This window comes from Marmota marmota, unplaced genomic scaffold (genome assembly GCF_001458135.2).
Source record: "Marmota marmota marmota unplaced genomic scaffold, marMar, whole genome shotgun sequence".
Taxonomy (NCBI): domain Eukaryota; kingdom Metazoa; phylum Chordata; class Mammalia; order Rodentia; family Sciuridae; genus Marmota; species Marmota marmota.
The window spans coordinates 21,371,708-21,395,989 of NW_026000019.1; the positions used below are offsets into that span (position 1 = coordinate 21,371,708).

At 43.8% G+C, this 24,282-nt stretch overlaps 1 protein-coding gene across 2 annotated transcripts in view; it reads left to right on the forward strand.

Annotated features, from left to right (window-relative positions):
- Window positions 1-632: 632 nt before the first annotated feature.
- Window positions 633-24,282, forward strand: part of LOC107147399 (selectin P) — a 34,879-nt gene continuing 11,229 nt past the window's right edge. Inside the window, exons 1-9 of one of the 2 annotated variants that reach the window (XM_048810064.1) lie at window positions 633-945; window positions 8,005-8,095; window positions 9,614-10,000; window positions 13,276-13,383; window positions 13,844-14,029; window positions 14,991-15,176; window positions 16,669-16,854; window positions 19,131-19,316; window positions 22,435-22,620. In XM_048810064.1, the coding sequence (XP_048666021.1) occupies window positions 943-945; window positions 8,005-8,095; window positions 9,614-10,000; window positions 13,276-13,383; window positions 13,844-14,029; window positions 14,991-15,176; window positions 16,669-16,854; window positions 19,131-19,316; window positions 22,435-22,620 (1,519 nt within the window). In that variant the 5' untranslated portion in view covers window positions 633-942. The remainder of the gene's footprint in view (window positions 946-8,004; window positions 8,096-9,613; window positions 10,001-13,275; window positions 13,384-13,843; window positions 14,030-14,990; window positions 15,177-16,668; window positions 16,855-19,130; window positions 19,317-22,434; window positions 22,621-24,282) is intronic. The other variant, XM_015491857.2, reaches the window with a different exon arrangement.

A 24,282-nucleotide genomic window follows, 5' to 3' on the forward strand; every position in this document is an offset into this window, starting at 1 on the left:
CCAACTGTGTACTTGACATTATTCCAACCCCTCTCCATGCAATAACATGTTATAGGATTAAATAACATGAAATTATTATTTAATCCTATCACAACCTTTTGAGGTAAGTTCTGTTGTCATCATTCTGATTTATATTTGGGAAAAACAAAGGTGTAGAGAGTTAAATTTGCCTAACAGTCAAAGGTGGAGACAGGATGGGTCTCAAGCAAATTACTGGTTGTTCCAGCAGCCATTTGGTCCGACACACTCCATGAGAAGAGTTGTTCAGGCACACATTATTTAATTTTAATAACCATTCCTCTTTTATACCTTCCCCCTCCCATAAAAGAAACAGAGTTCCTGGTGAAAGAAGCAGAGTTCCTTTTAAATCCATATCTATTTTATGTCATTTAAAAACTGTTCTCAACAATCTTCTCCAAGCACCAAAAATCCCACAGTGGATTTTTCCTTTCCTATCTAATTTTTTTTTTGCTTCTATTTTTGCTTGGATCCCTCAGAAGTCTACTGCAATTATAAACACTCACTGGCATTTCACAATAACTGGAATTGACACTAGGACTTTATGATTAATACAGAAGTCTCCCAAATGTATGACCTTTCGTTGGGACTCACATTGTAATCAAAGGAAACCTGCTCTGGGGATGCAGGTCTGTTCCTGCGTTGCTCAGCCTGGGATGTCCAGGAATGAGTCACACTTGCCCCTGCCTCCAGACATCTCCATGGAAGGGGTGACCCCTGCCACTTTGGCGACTGCTAATTTCCAAGCTGCCGCACTGCTCCTGCACTATCATCGTTCTGACTTCATGAGAAAGTCTATGGTAAATTTCTGGAAAGCGAATAGGAAGTTGTATTTCTAAGCAGTCTGACACTGAGGGAAGGCAGCAAGACTATAAGAAGTGTGGGCTGGACAGGAGGCAGAAAGCCAGCAGAGCCGCAGAGGAGATGGTAAGTTCACTTTTCTTTTGTGTGGGAAGTCGATGATTTGAAGTTGTTTGGGGCTTAATATGGGATGCAAAGGTTCAGAAGTGAGGAAAAGCAACATCCTTAAGAGTTGAGGTTATTTCCATTTTACAAATAGAAGCACTGCGGTTTACAAAGGCTGGGTATTTTACCTAGGGCTGCACTGTTAGTCTTGATGTCGGGATCTCAGTCCGACCCCTGGTTTTTAGTGCTGTTCTGTACACCAGAACTCACAGGGACCCTCTGGGAGTAGATCTTGGTGAACCTGCCATCTCCTTTTCCAGAATCACTCCTCTCTCTGGGATAAATGGAAGGCTGAGCAATGCCCTGGGGAAAGCCTAAACTGGATGGTTCCTAATCCTGAGCCCTTGCATTTCTTTCTCTGAGCACTAGGAGTTTTCTGGGACTGATCTGAAATCGGTTTCAATTTCTACCCCAAGAATCTATCCTGCTATATCTATAAAGTGGATATAATAATAGTATTCTGTAGTGTCACTATGAGGATTAAATAATATCATAATTAATAGCACTTAGCTCTGAGCCTGGCATATAGGTGATTAGAAAATTATAGCTATTATTGAAAGAAATTTTTTTGATGTAGAGTGGAGTTTGGGATCTGGGGAAGATCCAAGATTAGTAGGCATTTTTGAAGTCAGAAATATTATTCTAGATATAAAAACATGTTTAGGGTAGATCCAATTTTACCCCCAATTTATTTGGGGTATCGCACATAGTCCCAGAATCCAAAATCCTCCAGTCTGTGGCTAGGGAGAAACCAGACTGGTCTATGCTTTGGACACTTTCTATGGGACCAAAGAAGAAAGTAGTGCTTACATCTGGTCCGTCCCACTTTCCTTCTTTACTATAACACACTTTTCAATGCTCCTAATGAGGGTTTTCCACATTGAGGAAATCAGGGAAAAGAGGATGATGAAGATTCTCAAAAAGGAAGGAGCTGGAGCCTGCCCTAAGTCAGAACCACAATGACATAAGAGTGTGGACTACTTTTGTCTTATCTTTTGCATGTCCTATATCTGAATTGGACAGCTTGAAAGAGCAGCTGTTCCTCTCTCCCTTCTATTACCTTTGGTGCTCTCCTTTATTTCAAAGATGTAAACATATTGGATCAGGTATTATTTTTAGGATTCTGATGGAAACTACAGTTCTTCCCAGATGAAAATACAAACATCACATAAAAAAACCCAACCTCTATAGACAACCACAGGAGGTTCCCAAACCTATGTGTGGATGCCAGAAGAACCCCACCACGTTGCCTCCTATGCTAAAGCTCAGAAGCTTCTCCACTAGCATCCTGCAGTGAGGCTGGAACTCCAAAATGAAGAGCTGAGGAAAACAGCCCTAGACTTGCTTTACTATTTCAGCAAAGCCCTCTTCCTTTCCCCCACAAGCCTGTTTGGTTCTTAGGATTCAGGAACCTCAAAATGCCTATGTAAGATCTGCATCATGTTGAGCATGGCTTTAATTAACTCCTAGGACATGAGAAAATGAAGTGAAGGTTTATCTGGTGGGGTGATTTCAATCAGAGAGATCTAAAGAAGCTCTTGGTTGGGATTTACAGTTCAGTTATCGATGCTGGTCAAGGCTTTAGTGAGCTAAGGAGCAGGTCTGAATTCCCTTTCCTCCATACCTGTTAATCACCTTAGGTCTGTGGCTTCCAGTTCTTACTTTTCTTTCCATGATCATTTGTCACAATATAATGACCTGCTTCACCTTCTCTTGGACTTAGAATGTGCATCTTCAGAGTTCTGTATTATGTGGAAGTTTATTAGTGAAATCTTCAAAAATCAAAGTGACTTTACTACATAAAGGTGCTACAGAGTAAAGATCCAACCTACCTATGAAATCTTGGTTTCATAAATGACATTCGTTACATTGTTTTCTTGGTGTTTGACCCCTCTGATGGAAAACCAAAGCAGAAAGTTAGCAAAATCAAATGCAGAGCAAATCCTTCGAATTTGTTGGGGTATAGCCCAGCTATAGTCCAAAGTATATTTTAATTTTAAACTTATGTACGTTATTTTATGGTTTTTAGTGCTGTTCTATATACCAGAACTAACATTTTACCCTCCATAATAGCAGTGAGTAGTCTAAATTAACTATGTTCTTTGTTTGATTCAAAGTGTTGATGTTCTGGGACCCTGCTGTCTTAATTATAATTTACTATTTGGCTTAGAGACAATCTATTTTCTCAGTGTATTTCATTTTCTACAGGTAAGCTGGGGCCACTAGTATCTGTGCCATACCATCACTACCACCAACAACCAGATATTAAAGCTTTGCTTCCAACAGCTTATATAGATCTGCATCCTCAGTGACTCTCATATCCTCCTCCCTCTATGCATTTCCAGGGACACAGCCCAAGTCAGGCCCTCTAACTTCTACTAGGACCATTGTAATAGCCTCCTTTTTTGTAGCTCAGCCTTCCTGCTTCTAATTTATTAAAAATACCACTGTTAGATTCATCTGTTCATGACACTTCTCAGTTTAGAACCCTACAATTAGACTCCTGATGCTACTGGTATTTGAGACCCACAAGATCTAGCCCTAAACTACCTTTTCAATTAACATCTAAGAAATGATCATTTTCAACATCAATCAGACCACACTGCTAATCTTATAGTCCTCCCTGTATTCTTATTGCACTTAGAATAAGATCTCATCCCCTTGTTTGGCTTCCAAAGTCTGGAGTGACCCATCAACTACCTTCTTGTGTGTTCTTCCCCCACTGCTCACTCCACTCCAGCAACACTAATGTCTCTACTTTCTCTGAACACTTCACTATGTTACTATGGTCCCGTGTTACTATGGCCTTTGAATCTCCTCTTTCATTTGCCTTAGTGCTCTTCTTCCTGCTTCTCACTTGGTAGGGTCCCCACCCACCCACCCTGCCCTGGTCATTCTGCTATCAGAATAACCATCACTTCTCAGAGGAGGCCTGCCTTGGTCTTGTTGTCTTATGTAATCCCCCCACTCACTCTATCACATAGCCCCATTTAAATTCTCTGCCTACCACTTATTGCTTACATTCTTCACTTATTGTCCTACATTTTTCATGATTGTTGTTTAGTACTATTGTGTATTTCTTGGGGTTTGTTTCATTGTCTATCTCCCTGAATAGAATGTACATTGAGAGTATGAGGATAGGAATTACGTCTGTTTTCGTCATTTTAGCCCCGATCCCTAGAAAAGTGTCTAATATATTTTAGGCACTTTAATCAATAGTTGTTGAAATAAATAATGGGAAAAAGTACAGTCAGTAATAAGGGTCACCTCTTTGGTATGGAGAAAGGGGTTGTTGGGCTAACTAAGCTCCTTAGAGGTGGAGATGTAGACTTAGGGAGCTGGGCAGATGCAGATGAAGATGGTGGTCTGGACAAAAGAGCAATTTGATAGGCGGTGCATTCTGTAAAATTACAAAATGTTTTATTATAAATAAATTGTAGGATTGTAAGAAGGCAGGGAGTGATTGAGGAGTAATGGTAGGAAATGAGAATAGAGAAATAGGAAGTGGCAAGCATCAATAGGTCTTGCATGTGTCATCTTAAAGGGTTTGCAGGTCTTGCTTAGGGACCAGGAACAATTGAAGAATTTTAAATATGAAACAATACACTCATGTTTTTGTATAGAAATAACATTCTGATTGCATTTTGGAAAAAAACATGGAGATAGCTCATCTAGAGGAAACAGAAGCCAATTAGAAGAAGACTGACCTGGTCCAGGGAAGAAATATTGACATCTATCTTAGCACGCTTGTCATCAAGTGGAAGTTCAGAGAATGGCCAGGTCTCTCACCAGAAATGAAGTCATGAGCATCTGATGACAGATTGATGTGAAGGTTTCAGACAGGCAGAGTCTCTTCGTCCTCCCTCTCTGCTCCCACTTGATGCAGCATTTGGGGTTTCTGTGGCAGGAGATGGGGGCAGCTGGTCAGTGATGCTGTCAGTGAGAGTGTACATCCTTTATGAGCCTCATGTGGTGCTGGAGCCTCACAATCAGTCCAGAGGGTTAGGCTGATTTTACTCTCTCCACCTCCACTTTTAAGACTTGTTTCACTTGAATGTCCACCAGACTTCCTGAGACACACCACTTGTAAGCAGCCCTCCCTTATCCACTTATCCCCACTTCCTACCTACATGGAGCTAAGTCCTGCTCGTGAACTCTCACATGGGATGTCTGAGAGTCAGCCATCATGTCCTTGTTTCTCTCACCCTCACCTTCAAACAGAATGAGACAAGGTGTCAGTCCCAATGTTTTCCAATTTAGCACATTTCCATCTTCAGCCATTCCCTTGCCAATATCCTTTTCTTTATTCATTCATCCATTAATACTTATTAACCATTCGCTCCACCAGGGCTAGGGGATTCAGACCTAATCCTAGTCCTTGCTCTTGAGAAGCTCCTGCCAGCTGCTCCCTCCAGGGCTATGCTCACATGTTGGCTTTGCATTTTAGTTCTGGATCTCATATTCAGGAGATGGGTCAGAAATGGAGATGCTGATTGGGGTCCTTTGACAAACAAGACCATAGGAGGCGTAAGGAAAAGAGAAGAACAGAAGAGAAATAGTGCCATGAAGGCAGGAACTCAAGGAAACATTACCTCTGCAAATGAAGGCAGAGTTGGGGTAAATTCAGAGAAGACTCAAAAAAAAAATTGCTCAAGACATTAGATAAGTATCCAGAGAAGAGCCAAGGGCAGCGCTGTAAACAAAAGGAAGTATTCAATAGCATATATTGCTACAGAAAGGTCATGGAAGGTAAGGGTAGATAGTCTTCATTTGGTTTGGTAATTAGAATGCTAGTGATGGCATTCAAAAGAGCAGTTTGGTAGGCGGGAGGGGCAGTGGCTAGAGAGCAAAGGGGGAAGCAAGGAGGTCAAGATGCTCCACTGTAAAGCAAGGAGAGAAGGCAAGACAAATCTGGGCAGATGGCCAGAAGGTCAAGGGAGGGACATTAACTCTTTCTCTACATGCGCAAAGCTGCGGTCTGCAGCGTGAACAAGTAGAGCCATGCTTGCCAGCTTTGTGGGCCACGTGGAAAACCATGGGTGCCTACTGGCCTCTGGTTCCCCTTTCCTAGGAAAGGGGAGGCAGAGGGAAAAAACATTTGCTTTGCCCCCTCTTCACCTTGCAATCACTTCTAGTTATTTCAAAAAGCAACATTAAAGATAACCAAGGTGCTTAATGAAGGTTTACAAAGGCACAGGATGTTATTCTAATGACCCACTCTCAGATTTCTTTTCAGCAACTTCCAGTCTGAACCAGGCTGCCAGAGAGCATTAAAGGTTAGCAGAGCATGTGGCTGCTTCTCCTTGAGAGGCATTTCCTTTTGTTTCAACACAACTTGCTTAGTAACAGGACAGAGTCTTAACTCTTTAGCACCCTTGACTCTTTTACACCTAGGAGCAAGGCCTCACAGTACATAGGAGTTAGATTTTCCTTGGGAAGGAGGGAGTGCTTTTAGGCACACTGGTTTCAGGAAAGGATATGTGTAGAAGTAAAAAATCTGAATACAGACTGACACTCCCCTTGCGTGTGCAGCCCTGTGAAGACTTCTTCTGCTATGGCATCTGGAATAGTATCTGGGGGTTTTGAATAGAATTATAGTACTATTAAATAGAATTATAGTAGCTGGTGATACAACACAATCTAGAGAACACTCAGTGGATTTAAACCTCCACGAAGGGATTCACCATACTTTCTGTGCAAGTAAACATGATATTTCTCAGCATTTGATCATGGGTCCTGCACAAGTCAGCTAATTAGTGTTCTGATTTATAAGAACATGAAATACTTTGATAAATACTTATCAAAGCCAATATCTAGAAACCCCTAGATGGAGAGTGCTAGGCTTTTTATACACGACAAACCCACTGTGCCCTGTGTGAGTTGTATCCCTCCTGGTACCTGGCCAGGCTATAAATCTCCCCACTTTCTGCCTACACTGTCCCCTACACCTGCATCAGCGTCACTGCAGCATGGGTTGTGGTAATTCAGAATTTTTATACAGGAGGAGTTTTAGGTGACAATTTGAATGGAAGAGTGGCAGAGCTGCAACTGTACAGCAAATGCATTGTTCTTCTGGTGGTGGTGGTGATAGGGGTTCTGGAGGAACACTGGTACCCTGCTCAGCTTGGTTACCTCACACACTCTTCTACCCATAACAGCAGTGCCACACGGATTTGGAAGCCTGGAGGTTTATGAAGGTAAAGAGTGGAGCGGACAGAGCTCTTGTTCCAAAGTCAGCGTCTGCTGCTGTCATTTTGAGTGTGTTATTTAGATGCTCCAAGCTTATGGAACTTCCAAGTACAATATGAGGAAGCTGGAGAATATGAGCATTTCCAGAACTCATTTGTCTAAAAGCACTTTTTAAATGTTAATAGATTAAATAAAATCTTAACAGAAGGAAGCCCATGAAAAAATAATAGTTGTTACAGATCGAAGAGGAGTAGACTTATTATATATGTATTATTAAATATTAAACAGATATACACATATGTATACTAATCATCAAATAGTATTATAGATATATGCTGAAATAGTAAACTAAGGAGATAAAATATGGGTCAATAATACAAAATAGATCATATAACAGCACAATATGTTGCTCTGTGGATCAAAGTACAGGTTAGTCATTCTATGTAAGGATCAAAAAGTTCTTGCATGACTTCCTATTATTCTTTGGAATGGCATACCAGTTCTGAAAGGGATATTATTGCATAAGAATAATGACAGCCATATTCACATTTAAGTATCTTTTCCTCACATGCATATTAAAAATGTATCTTAAAAAATACTGACAGCATGAAGCTGTTACTTCTTGAATGAACAAAGAAATGAGCTCTCCTTCAGTCTTTTACAGCGCTCATCTAGAGTTGCAGAGCAGTGAGAAACAAGAAGGGGGCAGAGGACTGGGACCACCCTCCCAAAGGCAACAGGACTATCTCAACATCATGATTACTAACTAAATTTTTTTGCCACATTGGTTGTATACAGATACTAAAAGAAAGTTGTCTTTTCTTGTTTCAGGCCAGCTGCCTAAAAGCCATCTGGATCCTGAGAGCTCAGAGAGTGGTCTTTGGAGCTGCCCAACTCCTCTGGTTCGGTGCTTTGATCTCTGGTGAGGTTGACTCTTCACCTGGCCCTGAGTAATAGGGTAGAGCCCAGAGCTAAATGGGAGATGCTAAAAACTGCAGTCATGGAACACTGCCCAAGCCCAAGTTCCTGGAGGAAAAATGCATCCAGTATCATCACACCTCTGGTGGGAAAGGCACCAGAAACAACATAAATGGATACATTCACAACACTCTATACACAGGCCCACAATACTTCTAGTGACTCCCCAAAATGTTTGAAGTTTTTAAAAAATAATTTTCTTTATAGTCAAAAGAAATGCTTTAGTACATAATATTACTATATACATCTCTATATTGCCTAGAGTCCATTGAAGCCATGATGCAGTCCTGACTCTGTCAGAATCGAATCTTCATAATGCCACGGAGGTGTCCGTGAGGGAGGGAAAAGTGTGCCCGCCTTCTCGTAGGCAGCGGAGAAACAAGGCCTTATAAACAGGAAATGGAGCCATTTCCAGTGCTGATTGCTTGCATTGTACACCTCTTCACAAGGGAACTGGCCCCTTCTGCCCCCTGAGCTCCTGCAGGCTACAATAACAATGCTTTGCATCACAGCACCTGCCTGTTGCTGAAGGGCACAGTCTTACCGCACTTGATATCACAAGCAGTCACAAAGAAGGGCCTGTGCTAAGAAGGGATTAAGCAGACGTGGAGGAAGCAGAGTGATTTATACAACAGTAACGGCCAAGCGGAGTGGAATGAGCATGAGGTTACAAATCAGGAGACCTTCTTTCTAAACTTGGCTCTGGATCAACCTATTGTGTGTGTCACTTGCTCAGTAGGTGAATTTATCAAAAGCCTATTCTTTCTTGGTGCTCAGGACCCAGAGCTAAAAACAAATTAGGAAAAAAAAAAAAAAAGACCACCATTAGGGATTCTCTGTCTAGCACATAGGGACCATAGCATAGCAGAGCCACACAGAGAAGGAAGGTAGTGGGAGCCTGGAGGAAGAAACCCAGAGCCCACCCATGGAAGTCAAGGAAAGGTGGGGATACAGTTTGCCGGGCATAAGAGTTCAGGATAGCCAGGATAGCAGGAAGACCCTGTGAAAAGGCTAAGAAAGTAATTGTAACAGGCAATGAGGCTGGGCGTCCCAGACCACTGAGCACCTTATTTCCCATGTAAAGAGAGGGAGGATCATACTGTACATATCATTTAATTTGGGCTTGGACAAATTACCTAATATGTCTCTTTCATTTTTAAAAGGAAAGGAGTAAATTAGTTGAGCTTTAAATTCCCTTCCAACTCTAGCATCTTCTGATTTCAGGTCTTTAACATTAAGAATCTTCAGAAGAGGACATTTTCCTAATCTGATTCTATGTATACTTTTAAATAAAATATGGAAATCACTCTTTTCCCCTAAAATAACTACATTAGACATAAAATAGTCCTGTTTGGCATTCATCCTCTGGACAGGAATTCATCTGACTATGCACAGTGTACCTCAGACCACAGCCTGCTCTGGTTAGGGATGCTAACCTGGTCCTCGTTCTTCTTCATTACAGAGCTAACAAACCAGAAGGAAGTGACAGCGTGGACCTATAATTACAGTATAAAAGCATACCCGTGGAATTACTCCCGGGCATTCTGCCAGAAACACTTCACAGATTTAGTGGCCATCCAGAATAAAAATGAAATTGCTCATCTCAATGAAGTCATACCCTACTACAGCTCTTACTACTGGATTGGGATCAGAAAGATCAATAATAAGTGGACCTGGGTGGGAACCAAGAAGACTCTCACGGAGGAGGCCGAGAACTGGGCCGACAACGAGCCCAACAACAAGAGGAACAACCAGGACTGCGTGGAGATATATATCAAGAGTCTGTCGGCCCCTGGCAAATGGAATGATGAGCCCTGCGGGAAAAGAAAGCGGGCCCTGTGCTACACAGGTAGGGCCTGCATCAGTCTGAGCTTGTCTGATAAAGTAAAGTGCTTTCCCGGCTGGTCCACATGACCACTGAGTCAATAGCATGGAGTCACAAAGTCAGGGACATGAAAATGAGGAGTGAACTGGTAAAGTGCTTTATTGAGCATCTCAAAGAACACAGGCTCAGGGGTGGAGAAAACTGGCTGTTAGGAACCAAAGAGAATTCCATATCGAGCTCGCCCTTGTCTTTCTATGACTGATGAAGTGGATGCTCAGGGGACTTGAGTTTCTTAAGATAATGGAATATCACAGAATCAAAGGTAGGATTGGAAACCAGTCTCATACATTTTAGAGGAGTGCCAATAATTTTCAATCTCTTTTCTTCTTATGATTTTTTTGCAAGCTTTGCTGGGAAAATAGATGTTGAGGGTTGAAGAGAAGGGGAAATAGTGGCATATTGAAACATCCAGTGGTAGCCACAACCATACATCTCCTTTGCCATGTGCGATAGTGTGAGGGAGGGCAGAGAGGGGTTAGATGGTCCCTGAAAGGCACGGCTATAACCAACATCTATTGAACGCCTGGTGTTATTAGTTATTTTGCTCAGGTGTCACTTGTTCATGAACATTAGCTGCATTTCATCCTCAGGACAGCCTCATTGGTCAGGCCCCGCTATGGCTCTGATCTTGCTGATGAGGGGAAGGCTCAGTGATAATGGTCTACCAAGGTTCCACCCCAGTGGATGTTGAGGCCAGCGTCAAGCACACATTGACTTGAAAGTTGGTGTTAGTTAGATGCCTCTACATTCTTTGGTCTGCATTTTCATGAGACAATTTGGGAGCATGACTGAGGATCACAAATGCTTTATAGATTCTCTTCAACACAATATATCTTCAGGTCTGCTGGACTTTGGTGGAAAGGTGGGGGGCCAGGACAAGGAAGCAGGAACTGAAGGTGAGATTGTGCGAGTCTATTGGATCCTTGACTCTCCTGGTCCCAGAGTAAGCAGACATGCCTGAAAGTCACGTGCCCAGTGCCAGAGCTGATTCCACCCCTGTGCTATGGCTTCCTGTTTAGGGGAGCCCCTCTTGTCTGTCACAGCCCAGCAGTGCTCTTCTCTGAGCAAGAGCATCCAGGTGCTCTGAAGCTCCTTTGATAATCACCCAACAGATGCCATACCCCACTATATATTTTCTAAGTTCTTCAGATTTTAAGCTACCCCCCAGGACCCCTCAACAAAACACAGTACAGAATGGAATAAACAGCATAGAGTATTTCTTCTACATTTTCTCTCTTCTCATCCAAGCATTCTAGGTGAGGAAAAGCATTCGTCAATTCATTATCATGCAGTTAAATCTCATTTTATAAATTATCCATTTATATATTAATTAGCTAGTTAACAGCCATTTATGTATGGACCAGGATGGACATTACCAGGATATGTGCTCATCCTACTGCTCTCTGGGTCAGCTCTCGTCCTCCTGGGCCATGCTGCCCTAGAACTGTCCCTTATTGGCTGGTTGTGGCTACCACTGCTGTTTCAATATGCCACTGCTTCCCCTTCTCTTCAACCCTCAACATCTATTTTCCCAGCAAAGCTTGCAAAAAATTATAAGACAGAAAAGAGATTGAAAATTATTGGCATGATGCCATTCCTCTAACTACAAAAATGGTCAATATCACTCACTGGTACAATATCACTTATCTAAGTTCTTTTCCAAGTGAGGTCTATTCCACCAGCAAGGTGCCCTTGGTGGATGCTGCCATTGATGGGTGTTTTGTCATCAAAGAGGTAGAGGGTATAGGAGCCTTCTGTTCTCTGTGGAAGACAGATGAGAAACAGTCGTGTACTACAACAAGAACTTAGGATTATTGAAATAAATCTCTAAATACCAAGATTTTTTTAGACCTGAGAACAATTTATTGGAGGGGGGAGAGAGAGAGAGGGAGATTGATTCACTGAATCATCATTATTGTCCTCTTGTTATTATTGTTAACCCGTCAGGAAGCCTGAATTGGGATAGAATAGAGAAAACTAGCTGGGTTTTGTTTTGTTTTGTTTATTTTCGTTCTTACAGCACTGAGATCTACTCTCTAGGAAGCAAACCCTGGATGTTCTGAGATCAAGGATAGAGGCATTGCTACTGTAAGGCTCTGTTGGGGTCAAGGTCAGGTGTACAGGATGCAGGATGTGGACAGAAACTCTACCTACCAGCTGCGGCTGCTCCTGCATCTTCTCTCTACTTGGAACCCTTCCCAGGCCTCAGTGCACCCTCACCAAACTCACTGGCTGCTGGGGGAATTTCCTCCTATAGAATCTTGCATGATTTACAGAATCATAGCCTCTCAGAGTTGAGAGGGGACATAGAGATGATCTAACATAACCCTCTACATGATAGACAGATTTCCTCCAGAAATCTACCACAAGGAGTGTCAACATGTAGCTAGGGCTCAGTGCAAAGGAAATGAACACCAGAAAACAGTCCAGCCACAGACCATATCCCAGCTATGACCCCGTTTAAAAAAAAAACAGCACCAGTAGAAACAACACCAGTAAGAACATTCTCAGTGCCTTTGCGGTATCAGTTCTAACATGAACCCTCTACCACACACATAGACACGTAAAGAGTTTTTTGTAGGAAAGAAGCCGTGGCCCCTCTCTACTCTGTCACCTGAGGGCACAGAAGTAGTGAAGAGGGCCTGAGAGGGCAGCCATGTGTGCACTCGTGAAACGCCCTCTCTCAAGATGGTTTCCCTTAGCCATGACCAGTGTTAAACATCACATGTGGCTTCTCTGTTCCTCTACCCATGGTGTTGGACATAGATTAGAAGAATACAAAGGTTGAAGGGATCAGGCCATCACACTGGGCAAACTGGGCCCAAAGAAGTAACGAGCCTCTGGTCACACGGTGAGGAGGTAGCAAGAGCCAGGACGCAGGTGGGTGTGGCCCTGCCTCCCACGTGGCTCCTGTCCTCCATGCAGCAACATCTGGCCCGAGGCATGAATGCCCTTGGTTAGAAACCACAGCCCATTTTGTAGCAGGTCGAGGAGTTCCTCTGTGCACACATGTCAGGCTTGCTTGTCCCCTGTGTCCACATGCAGCAGTACCCTCCATAGGAAACACCTGATGCAGCATGAAATGGATGGTGAATAGGGTGCTCTCACAGGGAGCAGGCTGGCTCTCTAGCTGATGCTGGACCTCTGTTGCCTGCCTAGCTCAGTCCTGCCTGAGAGAGGCCAAGCTGGCCTCATCTCCTGTGAGTGCTGGTGATTCTGACCTTTCTGTATCCATGCAGCCTCCTGCCACGACATGTCCTGCAGCAAACAGGGAGACTGCATTGAGACTATCGGGAACTACACCTGCTCCTGCCACCCTGGGTTCCATGGGCCAGAGTGTGAATATGGTGAGGCTGCCACATTGTTGATATTATTTTAGCCATTGTTCTTAGGCAAAGGAGAGTGCCACGAAGTAAACTACCCTGAAGACTCTCCAGCAAATAGAGACTGGTCCTAGGCCTTCCCATTGTCTGTCTGTTTCACTCAATTGGCTCTAGGCAGTCTCAGTAAAGTCACCTCATTCATAGAACATTCATTCATAAAATTTCAAAGAGGAAAAGGAAAATGATCAGGAAGCAAGACAAAGAGAGCCCTTTCAGGCTGGCTTTACTTGATTGAAATGAGAATCAGTGAAAGAATGATCATTTCCCAAGATGCAGGTGATAAAAAAGAAGCCAAGGAGAGATGGGAAGCCTGTGTGGGAAGCCCAGAAAGACAGTGGAGCAGGCCACACCAGTCACTACGGCTTGCAACAGGCCCAACAATGTCTGTAAGTGTACAATGAAAACACCATGTCTGTCCCCGCAGTTAGAGAGTGTGGAGAATTCGGCCTCCCTCAACACGTGTTCATGAACTGCAGCCACCCTCTGGGAAACTTCTCTTTCAACTCACAGTGCACGCTCCACTGTGCTGAAGGGTACGAACTGAATGGACCCAGCCAGCTGAAGTGTTTGGCTTCTGGAATCTGGACACAGAAGCCCCCACAGTGTGTAGGTATGTAGACGTCTTCCTTTCCATCCTCACTGTCAAATTCAGGGATGGGGGCATGAGCTTTCTCCATTTAAAAAGGTGAGAAATAATGAAGATCTACATTAGATGGAAAACTCTAGTTATCATTGTTATTTGTCAAACAGAGTAACAGTGACTTTGATTTTCATGGTGTCTTGTGCCTGTAGAGTGATGTGGGCAATTCTTGATTCTCAGCAAAAACATTACAAAGGGACTCCTTTCCATTTGGTTATGATGTAAGCAAAGTAAAATGATGAAGATTGAGGGACAATAATTGAGCATTATTAATTTGATAACTTTAACTTGTTTCTGTAAGTGAAAAAGAAGAGATCTTTCAAAATAGCTATTGAAAGTACCATCTACCCAAGGCCAGTGGGTAAGGGAGCTTCAGGACATACAGGGTGTATAAGGGTCACTGCACTGGGTTCTTGCCTTCATTGCACCTGTAGAAAAAACTGGCCACGTTATGAAGAAGATGGCCAGAACTGCCAAAATGTATCTGTCCTTCGAGCTGCTGCTGAGCTAGACTGGGTAAATCTGGCTTTGGAAAACAGTGTCAGACTAGAAAAATAAGAGGCTGATTTTACTATGGTGAAAATTAAAAGGGCTTCCCTTCCCCCAAACTCATAACCTACAACAGCTTCAGAATGGCCACATTCTTAAGGGATAGTATCTATACTCTGAGTGGCACCAGAAGACCTACTGGGACAGATTTATAAAGACATAAGGAATAGAGGATGCTAAGTATAAAGCCTGGAGCAGTGCTTGTTTTTAAGAGACTCAGGCCATGCTGAGGACAGGAGCTCTGAGTCTGGACAACAGGTCTCCTGACCTCCCATCCTCCTAGCTCCACTTCTGTGTCCAGAGACAGCCCCACCACTGCCCTCCAACTGTGGACATCATTCTCCACCTTCAGGGCTCTCTTATCCTTGGTTGTTCTCTCCAGCTGTGCAGTGTCAGCACCTGGAAGCCCCTGACAACGGAACCATGGACTGCGTGCATCCACTCGCTGCCTTTGCCTATGGCTCCAGCTGTACATTTGAGTGCCAACCTGGCTATCGAATAAGGGGCCTGGACATACTCCGCTGCATTGGCCCTGGCCAGTGGACTGCGCCCTTACCGACCTGTGAAGGTAGGTTTTCCTTAGTAGCCCCCGGTGCACCCAAGAAGGCGTCATGGCACCATAGAAGGACCCAGGGCTCTTAACATCAGGGTGACCTCCCTCTAGGCTCTGACTCAGAAGCAGGTTGTTCAACCTCCAGGAGCCAAGAGATGTCTCATCTGTGAAATGGAGCTAAGAATTCTAGGGCCAGACTAGAAAAATAAGAGGCTGATTTACTATGGTGAAAATTAAAAGGTCTTCCCTTTCCCCAAAGCAAGGCACTTTGGGAGGACTAAGTAAATAAAGACTATACCATGAAATAAATATAATGCATTTAGCACAGGATTGTGCATGAGGTCAGCTTTCATTTCTGACCCTTTTTTTCACCTTCCTGTCTCATTGGCATATACAAACTTCAGGACAAGGTCCTTAGTGTGAGAAAGAGTTAGAGCAGTGGCCATTGGGACAAAGAGAAATTCCCCATCACATCTTTGAAGGCAGCATTTGGCAAAGGAGCAAAGGCTGTGTTTAAAGGAGAGCCCATGATGCAATACTAGGCAATTACATAACACCATGAAACTGCGTTCTGAGCCATTGCCTCACACCCTCGGCTTCTGAGGAGAGGGGTGGTGGGGAGTAGGATCCTGAAGGCTGGTTAGTGTGTTCCCAGACCTGCAGAGCCCCGCTTTGGTTCTGCTAGCCACGAGAAGTCAGGGAGATCACTTATCGTTTCTGAGCAACACTTTTCTCATCTGTAAAGCAAGAGAGAAGTCCTAGGGGACCTTTGATCCTTGAATGCCCTGATTCTGTAAACACCAGAGGTCAAAGCGGAGGGTAAAAGGATAGTCTTTATGCTCTGCCAAACCCCAGGAACTGCATGGAGATGACATTCCTCCAGGGAAGGGCATGAGGAAACATAAGAATGGAGGTCACTTGGGCCTAACTATACTCAAGAACTCACTTTGGACTGCACACACTTGGCAACTGAAGTATATTAGGATGAAATCCTGAGTTCCAGGGACAAAGCCCACTAGGGACCATTGCACTGCAGCAGATCATAGTGTCAATAATAAGCTGTGCTATTTCTGTTTTTTCCGTATAAACCCAATCTTTTCCTGTATCTGCTCTTTTCAGATCCAATAAATATTTAACAAGCACCTCTGATGTACCAAGCATGTTCTAGGCTCTGGGATACACCTGACTGCAACCCCAGCCTCTAGGAGACTGTGGTGTGATGCAGGAACAGCATAAGGACGGGCTGTGAGAGCAGGTTGGAGGAGCTCTTCCCCCGAGTTAGGGTAGGCAGGGAGGGGGCGAAGTCTAAGCTGAGACCTGAAGGCAGGTAAGAGTGAGCCAGGGAGGGGGCCTGGGAAAGGCAACTTCCCTTCTGGAGAGGGGAGGATTTGAGGTTCTGATCATCTTGACAATGTAGGTAGGAAAGATGTAGCATCTTCCAAGTCTCTTCTGAAAAAGGACTGGGCCCTTCCGGTACCCAGTTGCAGACAATTTTTTTTCCCTTTAGCCCTTGCATGTGAGCCACTGGAGAGTCCTGACCATGGGAGCATGGAGTGCTCCCCATCCTCAAGAGCCTTTCAGTACAACTCCAGATGTAGCTTCCATTGCACGGAGGGTTTCCTGCTGAGAGGAGCTGATGTGGTTCGGTGTGCTGACTTGGGACAGTGGACAGCACCAGCCCCTGTGTGTCAAGGTACTGCAACATCAAAAATTCTTTCTGTGCTTCTCAGGCATTAAAGGCATCAGCATCCGCATTTAGCACTGTCGTTCCCTCACCACCAGACATTCACTGAGAGCCTACTATGTGCTTGGGCCTCTGTAGTCAGCACTAGGGTTGAAATGGCCAGCAGAGCCAGTCCTGACATGGCTGTTCATTACAGCACAGTTAAGATGAGGGCTGCTTTGATTGACACATAGGGGTGGGCTGAGGAGATCAGGGTTAGAGGAAAGGAACAGCATGAACTGGTGGAGGAACAACAGACAAAGCATTTAGTCCAGTTCTGTCATTGCTGTCAATAAGCTTGGGACTTGTTGAGTCTTCTGTAAAATGTGGATACTGCCATGCGCCTTACCTTCCCCTCTCTCTGGTGGTCAGAGGTACTGCCATCTGCCTTACCTTCCTGTCTCACTAGTAGTTGTGAATTAATGTGTGTAAAAGCAACTTTAAAACTGCATCAGCTTTACAAATATTGAGAAGATGATACTACTTCACAAATCATGTGTCTGTGATCTAATTTGACAAAATGGTCCCCTTTTAATATTTCATGTTTTCAGTGTTCTGCTCTTACGTGAAAACTGAGACAAAGAGAGGTCACTGGGGTTGTTTATTTACGAAGGACTCTCAACACAAAGTCATGTTCCAGAAATATAATACTGGCATTTCACTGCCACTTGCTGAGATTTAGGTGAAACCCCTGAGTTTATGTAGACTGTATTTTCAAAATGAGACAGAAGTTTGCAAATGGGCCTTGAAGAGATGTGTACACCCATGTTCACAGCAACGTTATTTACAATAGTTATGATGCAGAAGTAAGCCAACTAAGCACTGATAGACGGAAAGAGAAGCAAAGTTGGTATACACAGACAGTGGAATATTATTTAGCTTTGAAAAGGTAGAAAATTCTGACAAATTCTACTTTGTGAATGAACTTAAGGATATTACACTAAATGAAATAAGCCAGTCCCCCTGCAACAAGTAATGCATAATTCCACTTCCATAAATTACTTATGGTAGTCAAAATCAGAGAAAGTAGAACGATGGGGGAGAGAGGGCGAGGAGTTAACTGTTCAGCGGGCAGAGTTTCAGCTTGAGATGATGAAAGAGTTCTAGAGATGGACAGTGTGATAATTGCACAACATTGTGAATGTGCTCGTGTCACTTAACTCTATACTGTTTAAGTAGCAAAGAATGGATTTTATGTTGAATTTTTTACTGCAATAAGCATTGAAAGTCAAAGGGAAGAAATGCAATGGAGGAATAGGCAGCCATGCACCATGCTGGTGAGACTTGAGGTGCTGTGAGGTGCTGCGGATGAACGGTTGGAGACAGACACACAGAGCCTTGGTGCCTAAGAAGGATCATAAAGGATCACAGGAGACATTTCTGCTTCGAGGCATTACCTGTGTCCAATCATCCAGAACAGGCACCTGCAGAGGCAGTCTCAGTAAGCCCCTGGCAGGCATCCTAATGTTCCCACCCGATAGTCGACAGTTGAGGTCTTCTGCTGCATGGCCTCGAGGATGCTACAGTCATCTATTACTGCCACTGACACTCTGCTGCTGCTGGCAGCCAATATTTATGGAGCAGTCCCTACGACCTCATTTGGGTTGGCTCCAAGAGGTAGTTAGAGTTATCATTCACATTTTAAAGGCAAAAAAAGACAACAATAGAAGTCGTGTGTTCTCTCCCTATTTGAACATCTATCTTATATGTTAAGATCATGGTATAATTTGACCATGATGATAATTTTTCATTCATTCTGCATTTTTATTTAACATCACACAGTGAGACATTTCCCATATCTTTCCAAAGGGAAAGATGTGATTTTAGGGACCTTTAACATTCTTTTCACAAATCCACTATGATTTATTTTCAACTCCAGATTAGTGGCATTTATACTTGTTTTCAATATTTTGCTCTCGCAAATCCTATCTTGATAAAATGTCTCTGAATTAATTTTTCATTATGCATCTTGATTTCCTACTTGGCATCAACTCTTGGGCCAAGAGTATGATAGTTCAAGCACTATTGATACATATTGCCAAAATGCTGGATAATGTTTTAGTATTCTCAAAACCACTCAGGTGCACTGTAACTAAATGGCACTTTTTTCATCTTCCATGTTAAAAAGCCCAATTCAGGAATCCTCGTTCTTGGCACTAAGGGGTCAGGAACTTGTGGTTGGACTCGACGAGTACCTGGATGCTTCTGCTCCCTGTGCCTTACTGTCTCCATTCCTCGCCCCTTAGCTGTGCAATGCCAAGACCTTCCAGCTCCCCACAGGGCCCAGGTGAACTGCTCCCACCCCTCCGGAAGCTTCAGATACCAGTCAGTCTGCAGCTTCACCTGTGAAGAAGGCTCGCTCCTGGTGGGAGAAGGCGAGCTGCGGTGCTTGGCCACTGGGCACTGGAGTGCTGCTCCCCCAGAATGCCAAGGTAAGAGCACGTCCTCCCAGCCCCTTGGAAGTAAGTCATAGGCAGTGTTCTTAACAGCTGTGTTTTAGAGTTGGTAACTATGTAGAGTCCTCCTTGAAACAAGATGGAAAATCCTTTTACCCTGTAACCCAAGGATCCCAAATGCAAATGTCTTCAGAGGCTCAGTGGATAATACAGGTGTCAGGATGTTTGGCAATAGGCCACAGGGAGCAGAATGGCCCTCGCTTACTCCTTGACAGGGCCTTTACCAGCATCTGAAGGCTCCTGTCATGAACACAGTAAACTGTACTCATAGGCTAAAAAATAACACCTGGAAAGAAAACTAGGAGGAAGAAAAAATCAGCTTCTAGGTGTTTGTCTCAAGGCTGATTTGACATTTTCCTCCTAGGCACCATGAGGTGTAATGGTGGCTGCACTTAATAGGTATCTAGCTGCAGATATACCCCAAGATTTGCATAACAGTGGTGAAACACTCAGGATAAAGGGGAGAATTATGGAAGAGAAAGATACCACTTCAGGAACTGGAGGGTTCAGGGTTCTCAGAAGGTGTTCAGATTCAGTGTAATGCACTTGATGTTAAGAAGCCTGGGTACTCGTCATACTTTAACACCCTGATGAAATGCACCTGCTCCCATCATCTGCAATTTGAAGGGTAGATGCTACTGCTCCCTTGCGCCTTACTCTCTCCATGCCTTCCTGTATCCTCCCCATCCATTTTCTACTCAGCATATCCAATTCCTTAGTTACATTTATGGAAAACACATTTTAAAGAGAGCTTTACAAAGCAAGATTTTTATTTACAAAAACTATCGAAAAATAAGAACACAGAAAAGTGAAAACTATCCTCTTAAATATCCCTACTGCCCTAAAATAGACATTCTTAACATTCTGGTATGAATTCTTCCAATATTTTCTCCATTTACCCTGCCTCATGCAATTAGTATTTTATGGTGTACATATAATTTCAATAATAAATTTGAATGGATAAAATACACAATATTTCTGCATTAATAGCCATGCCTTTCCCTTTGCACAGACTTTCAGTATCTAAGTGAAAGCAGGCAGATACAGGTTTTTATGAAGAGGAAACCACTTGCTATTCAGGTCACAAAAGTTCACGGGTGCTAACACACACACAGCTCACTGTTAAGTTAGGCCACATATTAATGAATTAATTGATATAGAAAGGAATTTAGCAAAATTGAATGTCCTTTGTACCCAGGCACCAGAGAGTGTAGCCAGCCCCTGGAGCTGGGTCTGGAGAGTGCAGGTGGGCTGTGGCCTTGCCCTCAGTGCTCCTCCCAGCCACAATGGGACTGGGCATGTTAGAGCCCACACAGCTTGGGGAAGAACTTGGAGTCCCCAAGGAGGGTCACCACAGCAATCGGGACCTTCTGGGCTACCGTGGGCTGTGGGCTGTGCAGGGCACAGATTTCAGCCCAGTGCTCCTCACTGCCCTCTCTGTGGGTGCTTCACGGTAGGAGGCTGCCACTCATTTGGCTTCCTGTGACCTTCTAGTTCCCTTCTGCTTTTAGTTCTTTGTTTACTCAACCCAACTCTGTCCTTTTGCGGCTGGGTGCACAAAAGTGAAATACCCCAGGAGGGCAGGGCAGGAAGGTGCCAGGAGGCCTGCAATCCGCAGGCTGTTGCAACTTCAGAGGGGCCTTACCAGAAACTCTCCCTTTTTACTGTCTCCCTCCCCACCACACCCACCCCCTCCTCAGAAGGCAAAGCCACAGAGTGAAAATGGACTCAAGCGCCCCAGGGCCTCATGGGCACCCCTTCCCTTTGTCCCTGCAGTGTCAGGACTTCTTGACTTGTCTCCCCTGCCCCCCTCACATGCACATAGAACTCAGAAGACTTTTCAAAGGGCTGGAAATCATTAGGCCTTTGGACGAGTTGATCAGATGAGAGGTCAAGGAACAAAAGGAAGAGAAAGGAAGAGAAGGTGCTCGAAACCACGCTTTTCCAGTCGGTGGCTGAAAAGTGGCCCTGGGACAGCCACACCACTGTCTCTACTCCAAAGCCACATGATGCTCCACCAGCACAAACAGCGAGGAAGAAACACCCACAACCGTGTGTTCACTCAGTCTTACCTTTCAATGTCTGCACCTTTAATCTGTGCTTTACAGCTTCCTTAATTGGTAGAGGAACACCTTGACAGTTACATTAAGTGTTTTCACTCTTAATCCTAATAAGAATACTAGGAGCTATGTAATACTGTTCTCCCTATTTTAAGACATTGTGATTCAAAGAGGTCAAGTGACTTGCCAAAGGAGGACTTGGGTCCTCATCAACCCAAGCAAGACCCTAGCACCACAAACTCTATAAACTGTGGCAAAGAACTATAAGACCTAATTTAACATTTTCCTAAGTGAACAAGCAATCAATTTTGACTGGTCACTATAGAATGAGACTGTGGGGAAGTGGTGGAATTAGCATTTGCCAGCAGCTGATGAATTATGTGCCTACTTTGTGTCTGTGATTTTTTATTATATTTTAAATTTAATTTTAAAGATGATTTAGTTAACTTCCTACATAGCTAAGGATATCTGCAAGGCAAAGATTTTACTTTTTCCTATTTCAAAGATGAAGCAACTGAGGCTCAGAAAGGTCACTGTGCAGAGATACACTGCTGATAAGTAACAGAGCCAGGGTCTGGACCCAGATTCCTCCCACCACCACGTTGGGAGAAGAGGAGAAAGCAATTTATCCTGTTTCCTTTTTCCAGTCACTGTCATTGTTTTCTGGGAAGGTCACTAGGTCTACTTCTGATGAAGGTGATCAAGGGAGCAGCACCTCCCCTCCTGTCAGGAGCCACCGAAATGCTCTGCACCACTGTCCTTCAAACACAGCACCCACTCCCTTTTACAGTCCCTTCCAAAGCTCCTGGGGGCTGAGCATTTCAGAGCCCAAATCAATCGAAAGCTGCTGCTATTTTAGACCTCCACAAACTGAGAAAGCACCAGGAATTCAAACAATCACTTATCCAGACGCTGCCCCTGAGTATTCAAGGGGTAACATATGCACGCTCACACACACACACACACACACACACACACAGATTTCAGGGTGTTGAGTACTAACACAATCTCCTCCTCTGCTGCACCCATGGTAGCCGTTACTTGCTCACATCTGCTGAGCCCTCAGAATGGAACAGTGACCTGTACCCGACCTTTTGGAGAGTCCAGTTATAAAGCCACCTGCCAGTTCATCTGTGACGAGGGATTTTCTTTATCTGGACCTGAAAGGTTGGATTGTACTCCATCTGGACAGTGGACAGGCTCCCCGCCAAGGTGTGAAGGTATGTGCTTAGGTCTTTTCTTACCATTTTCAAATAGCAATATAGAATGGAGAATCATCGAGAATTGTTCTTGAACTAAAACAGCATATGCTCCACAAAGCCTGGTAATCTAGTCAGTCTCATTCTCTCCCTCCAGCCCCCGAATGTTTAAATAAATTGAGTTAAACATTTCAGATTTATGAAATGTCTCATTCCTTCATAAATGATGTTGCCAGAATTCTGAAAGAAAGAGGAAAGACATTATCATTTCCATTTGGAAGATGAGAAAGAAACAGGCTCAGAGAGGTTAAGTAACCATTAGTAAATAATGAAGCTCAACTGTGTCACTGAAACTCATTTTCTGCGAATCTTTTTCTGCTATATCAGCATTCATTCTTTCTCACACTCACCTTCACTGGGCACTGCTAAGTCCCAGACACTGAGCACACCCACGGATGGATGTGATTTTGTTCTGGCCTACCAGAACAAAATTACTATTTTATTACTGACTCCTCCCTCCATGTCTGCATGGGTTGCAAACTCCTTGAGGGCAGGAGCTTGCATCCTCATCTTATGCCCCTGTAACATCGAGACAGAAAATAGTGGATGTGTGATGGACATCCATTTGATGACCATTTGCCAGTGAAATTCACTCAAAGCTTTACTGACAGTGAGTGAGTGGAATCCTCCAAGGCAAGGTGGAGCTTATCTATGTTCAGCTTCCCAAAGCATCTGGCTGGCTAGCATCTAGCAGGCAGGGTGCATGTTCTAAAATAGAAATACACTGAATTTACTAGGTCACAGCTGCTGCTGAGTTTCAAAAGGCACTGTTGTTCCAATTTAGCGTTCAGTGTAGTCAGGGTAAGTAACGAGACCAGCAATAATAGTTAATATTTATTGCTTGTATACTGCCAACTATTCATACATGAGCCACTCTTAAGTTAGTTATTGTTATCCCCACTTCGAAGAAGAGGAAACGGAGGCTTTGAGATAAGAAGTAGCTGCCAAAGGCACGTAGTTAGGAAGCCTAAAGTCAGGATTCACCCAGGCCCAGTCAGACAACAGGTGTTTCTGCCTTCATGCCACGCTGCCACCCAGTGGCAGGCTTCTAAATCCTGGGTCCATGGCTTAATTTACTCTTCCATTACACAGGTTTCAGTTCTAACCGCTGAAATAAACCTTAGGGATGGGGGTGCCTGATCAGGCAAGAGAATATATCAGTAGGAATCCATTAGTATTACATAAAAAATGGCTAAAATATTATTTATTCCCCTTCATGCAATGAGTACCAATCTCCAGAGACTTATACTACCTCCCACCACACTAGCTTGTGGCATTAAGAAAGTCTCGTCACCTCCAAAGACCTCAGTTTTCTCAATTCCAAAAGAAGAGGAATGTATGAGACCATCTTTGAGGTCTCTTCCCAGGCCATGAATTCTGCAAGGTAAGAAACATAAAATGCTACCGCCTGCTGTTCAGAAGATACACTGCAAGCCCCCCGAGGAATCTAGAATATTCTCGGGGCCAGCTTTAGGGCTTGAGTTCGTTCCTTCATTTCTCACTCATATTCGATTATCTCATTGATGTTTATCACGATCTCTATTTTACAATATTCTACTTTTAATGACGAAGGATCAAAAATCCCTGAAACAAACAAACAAAAATCTCACAAAAGTTTCGAAT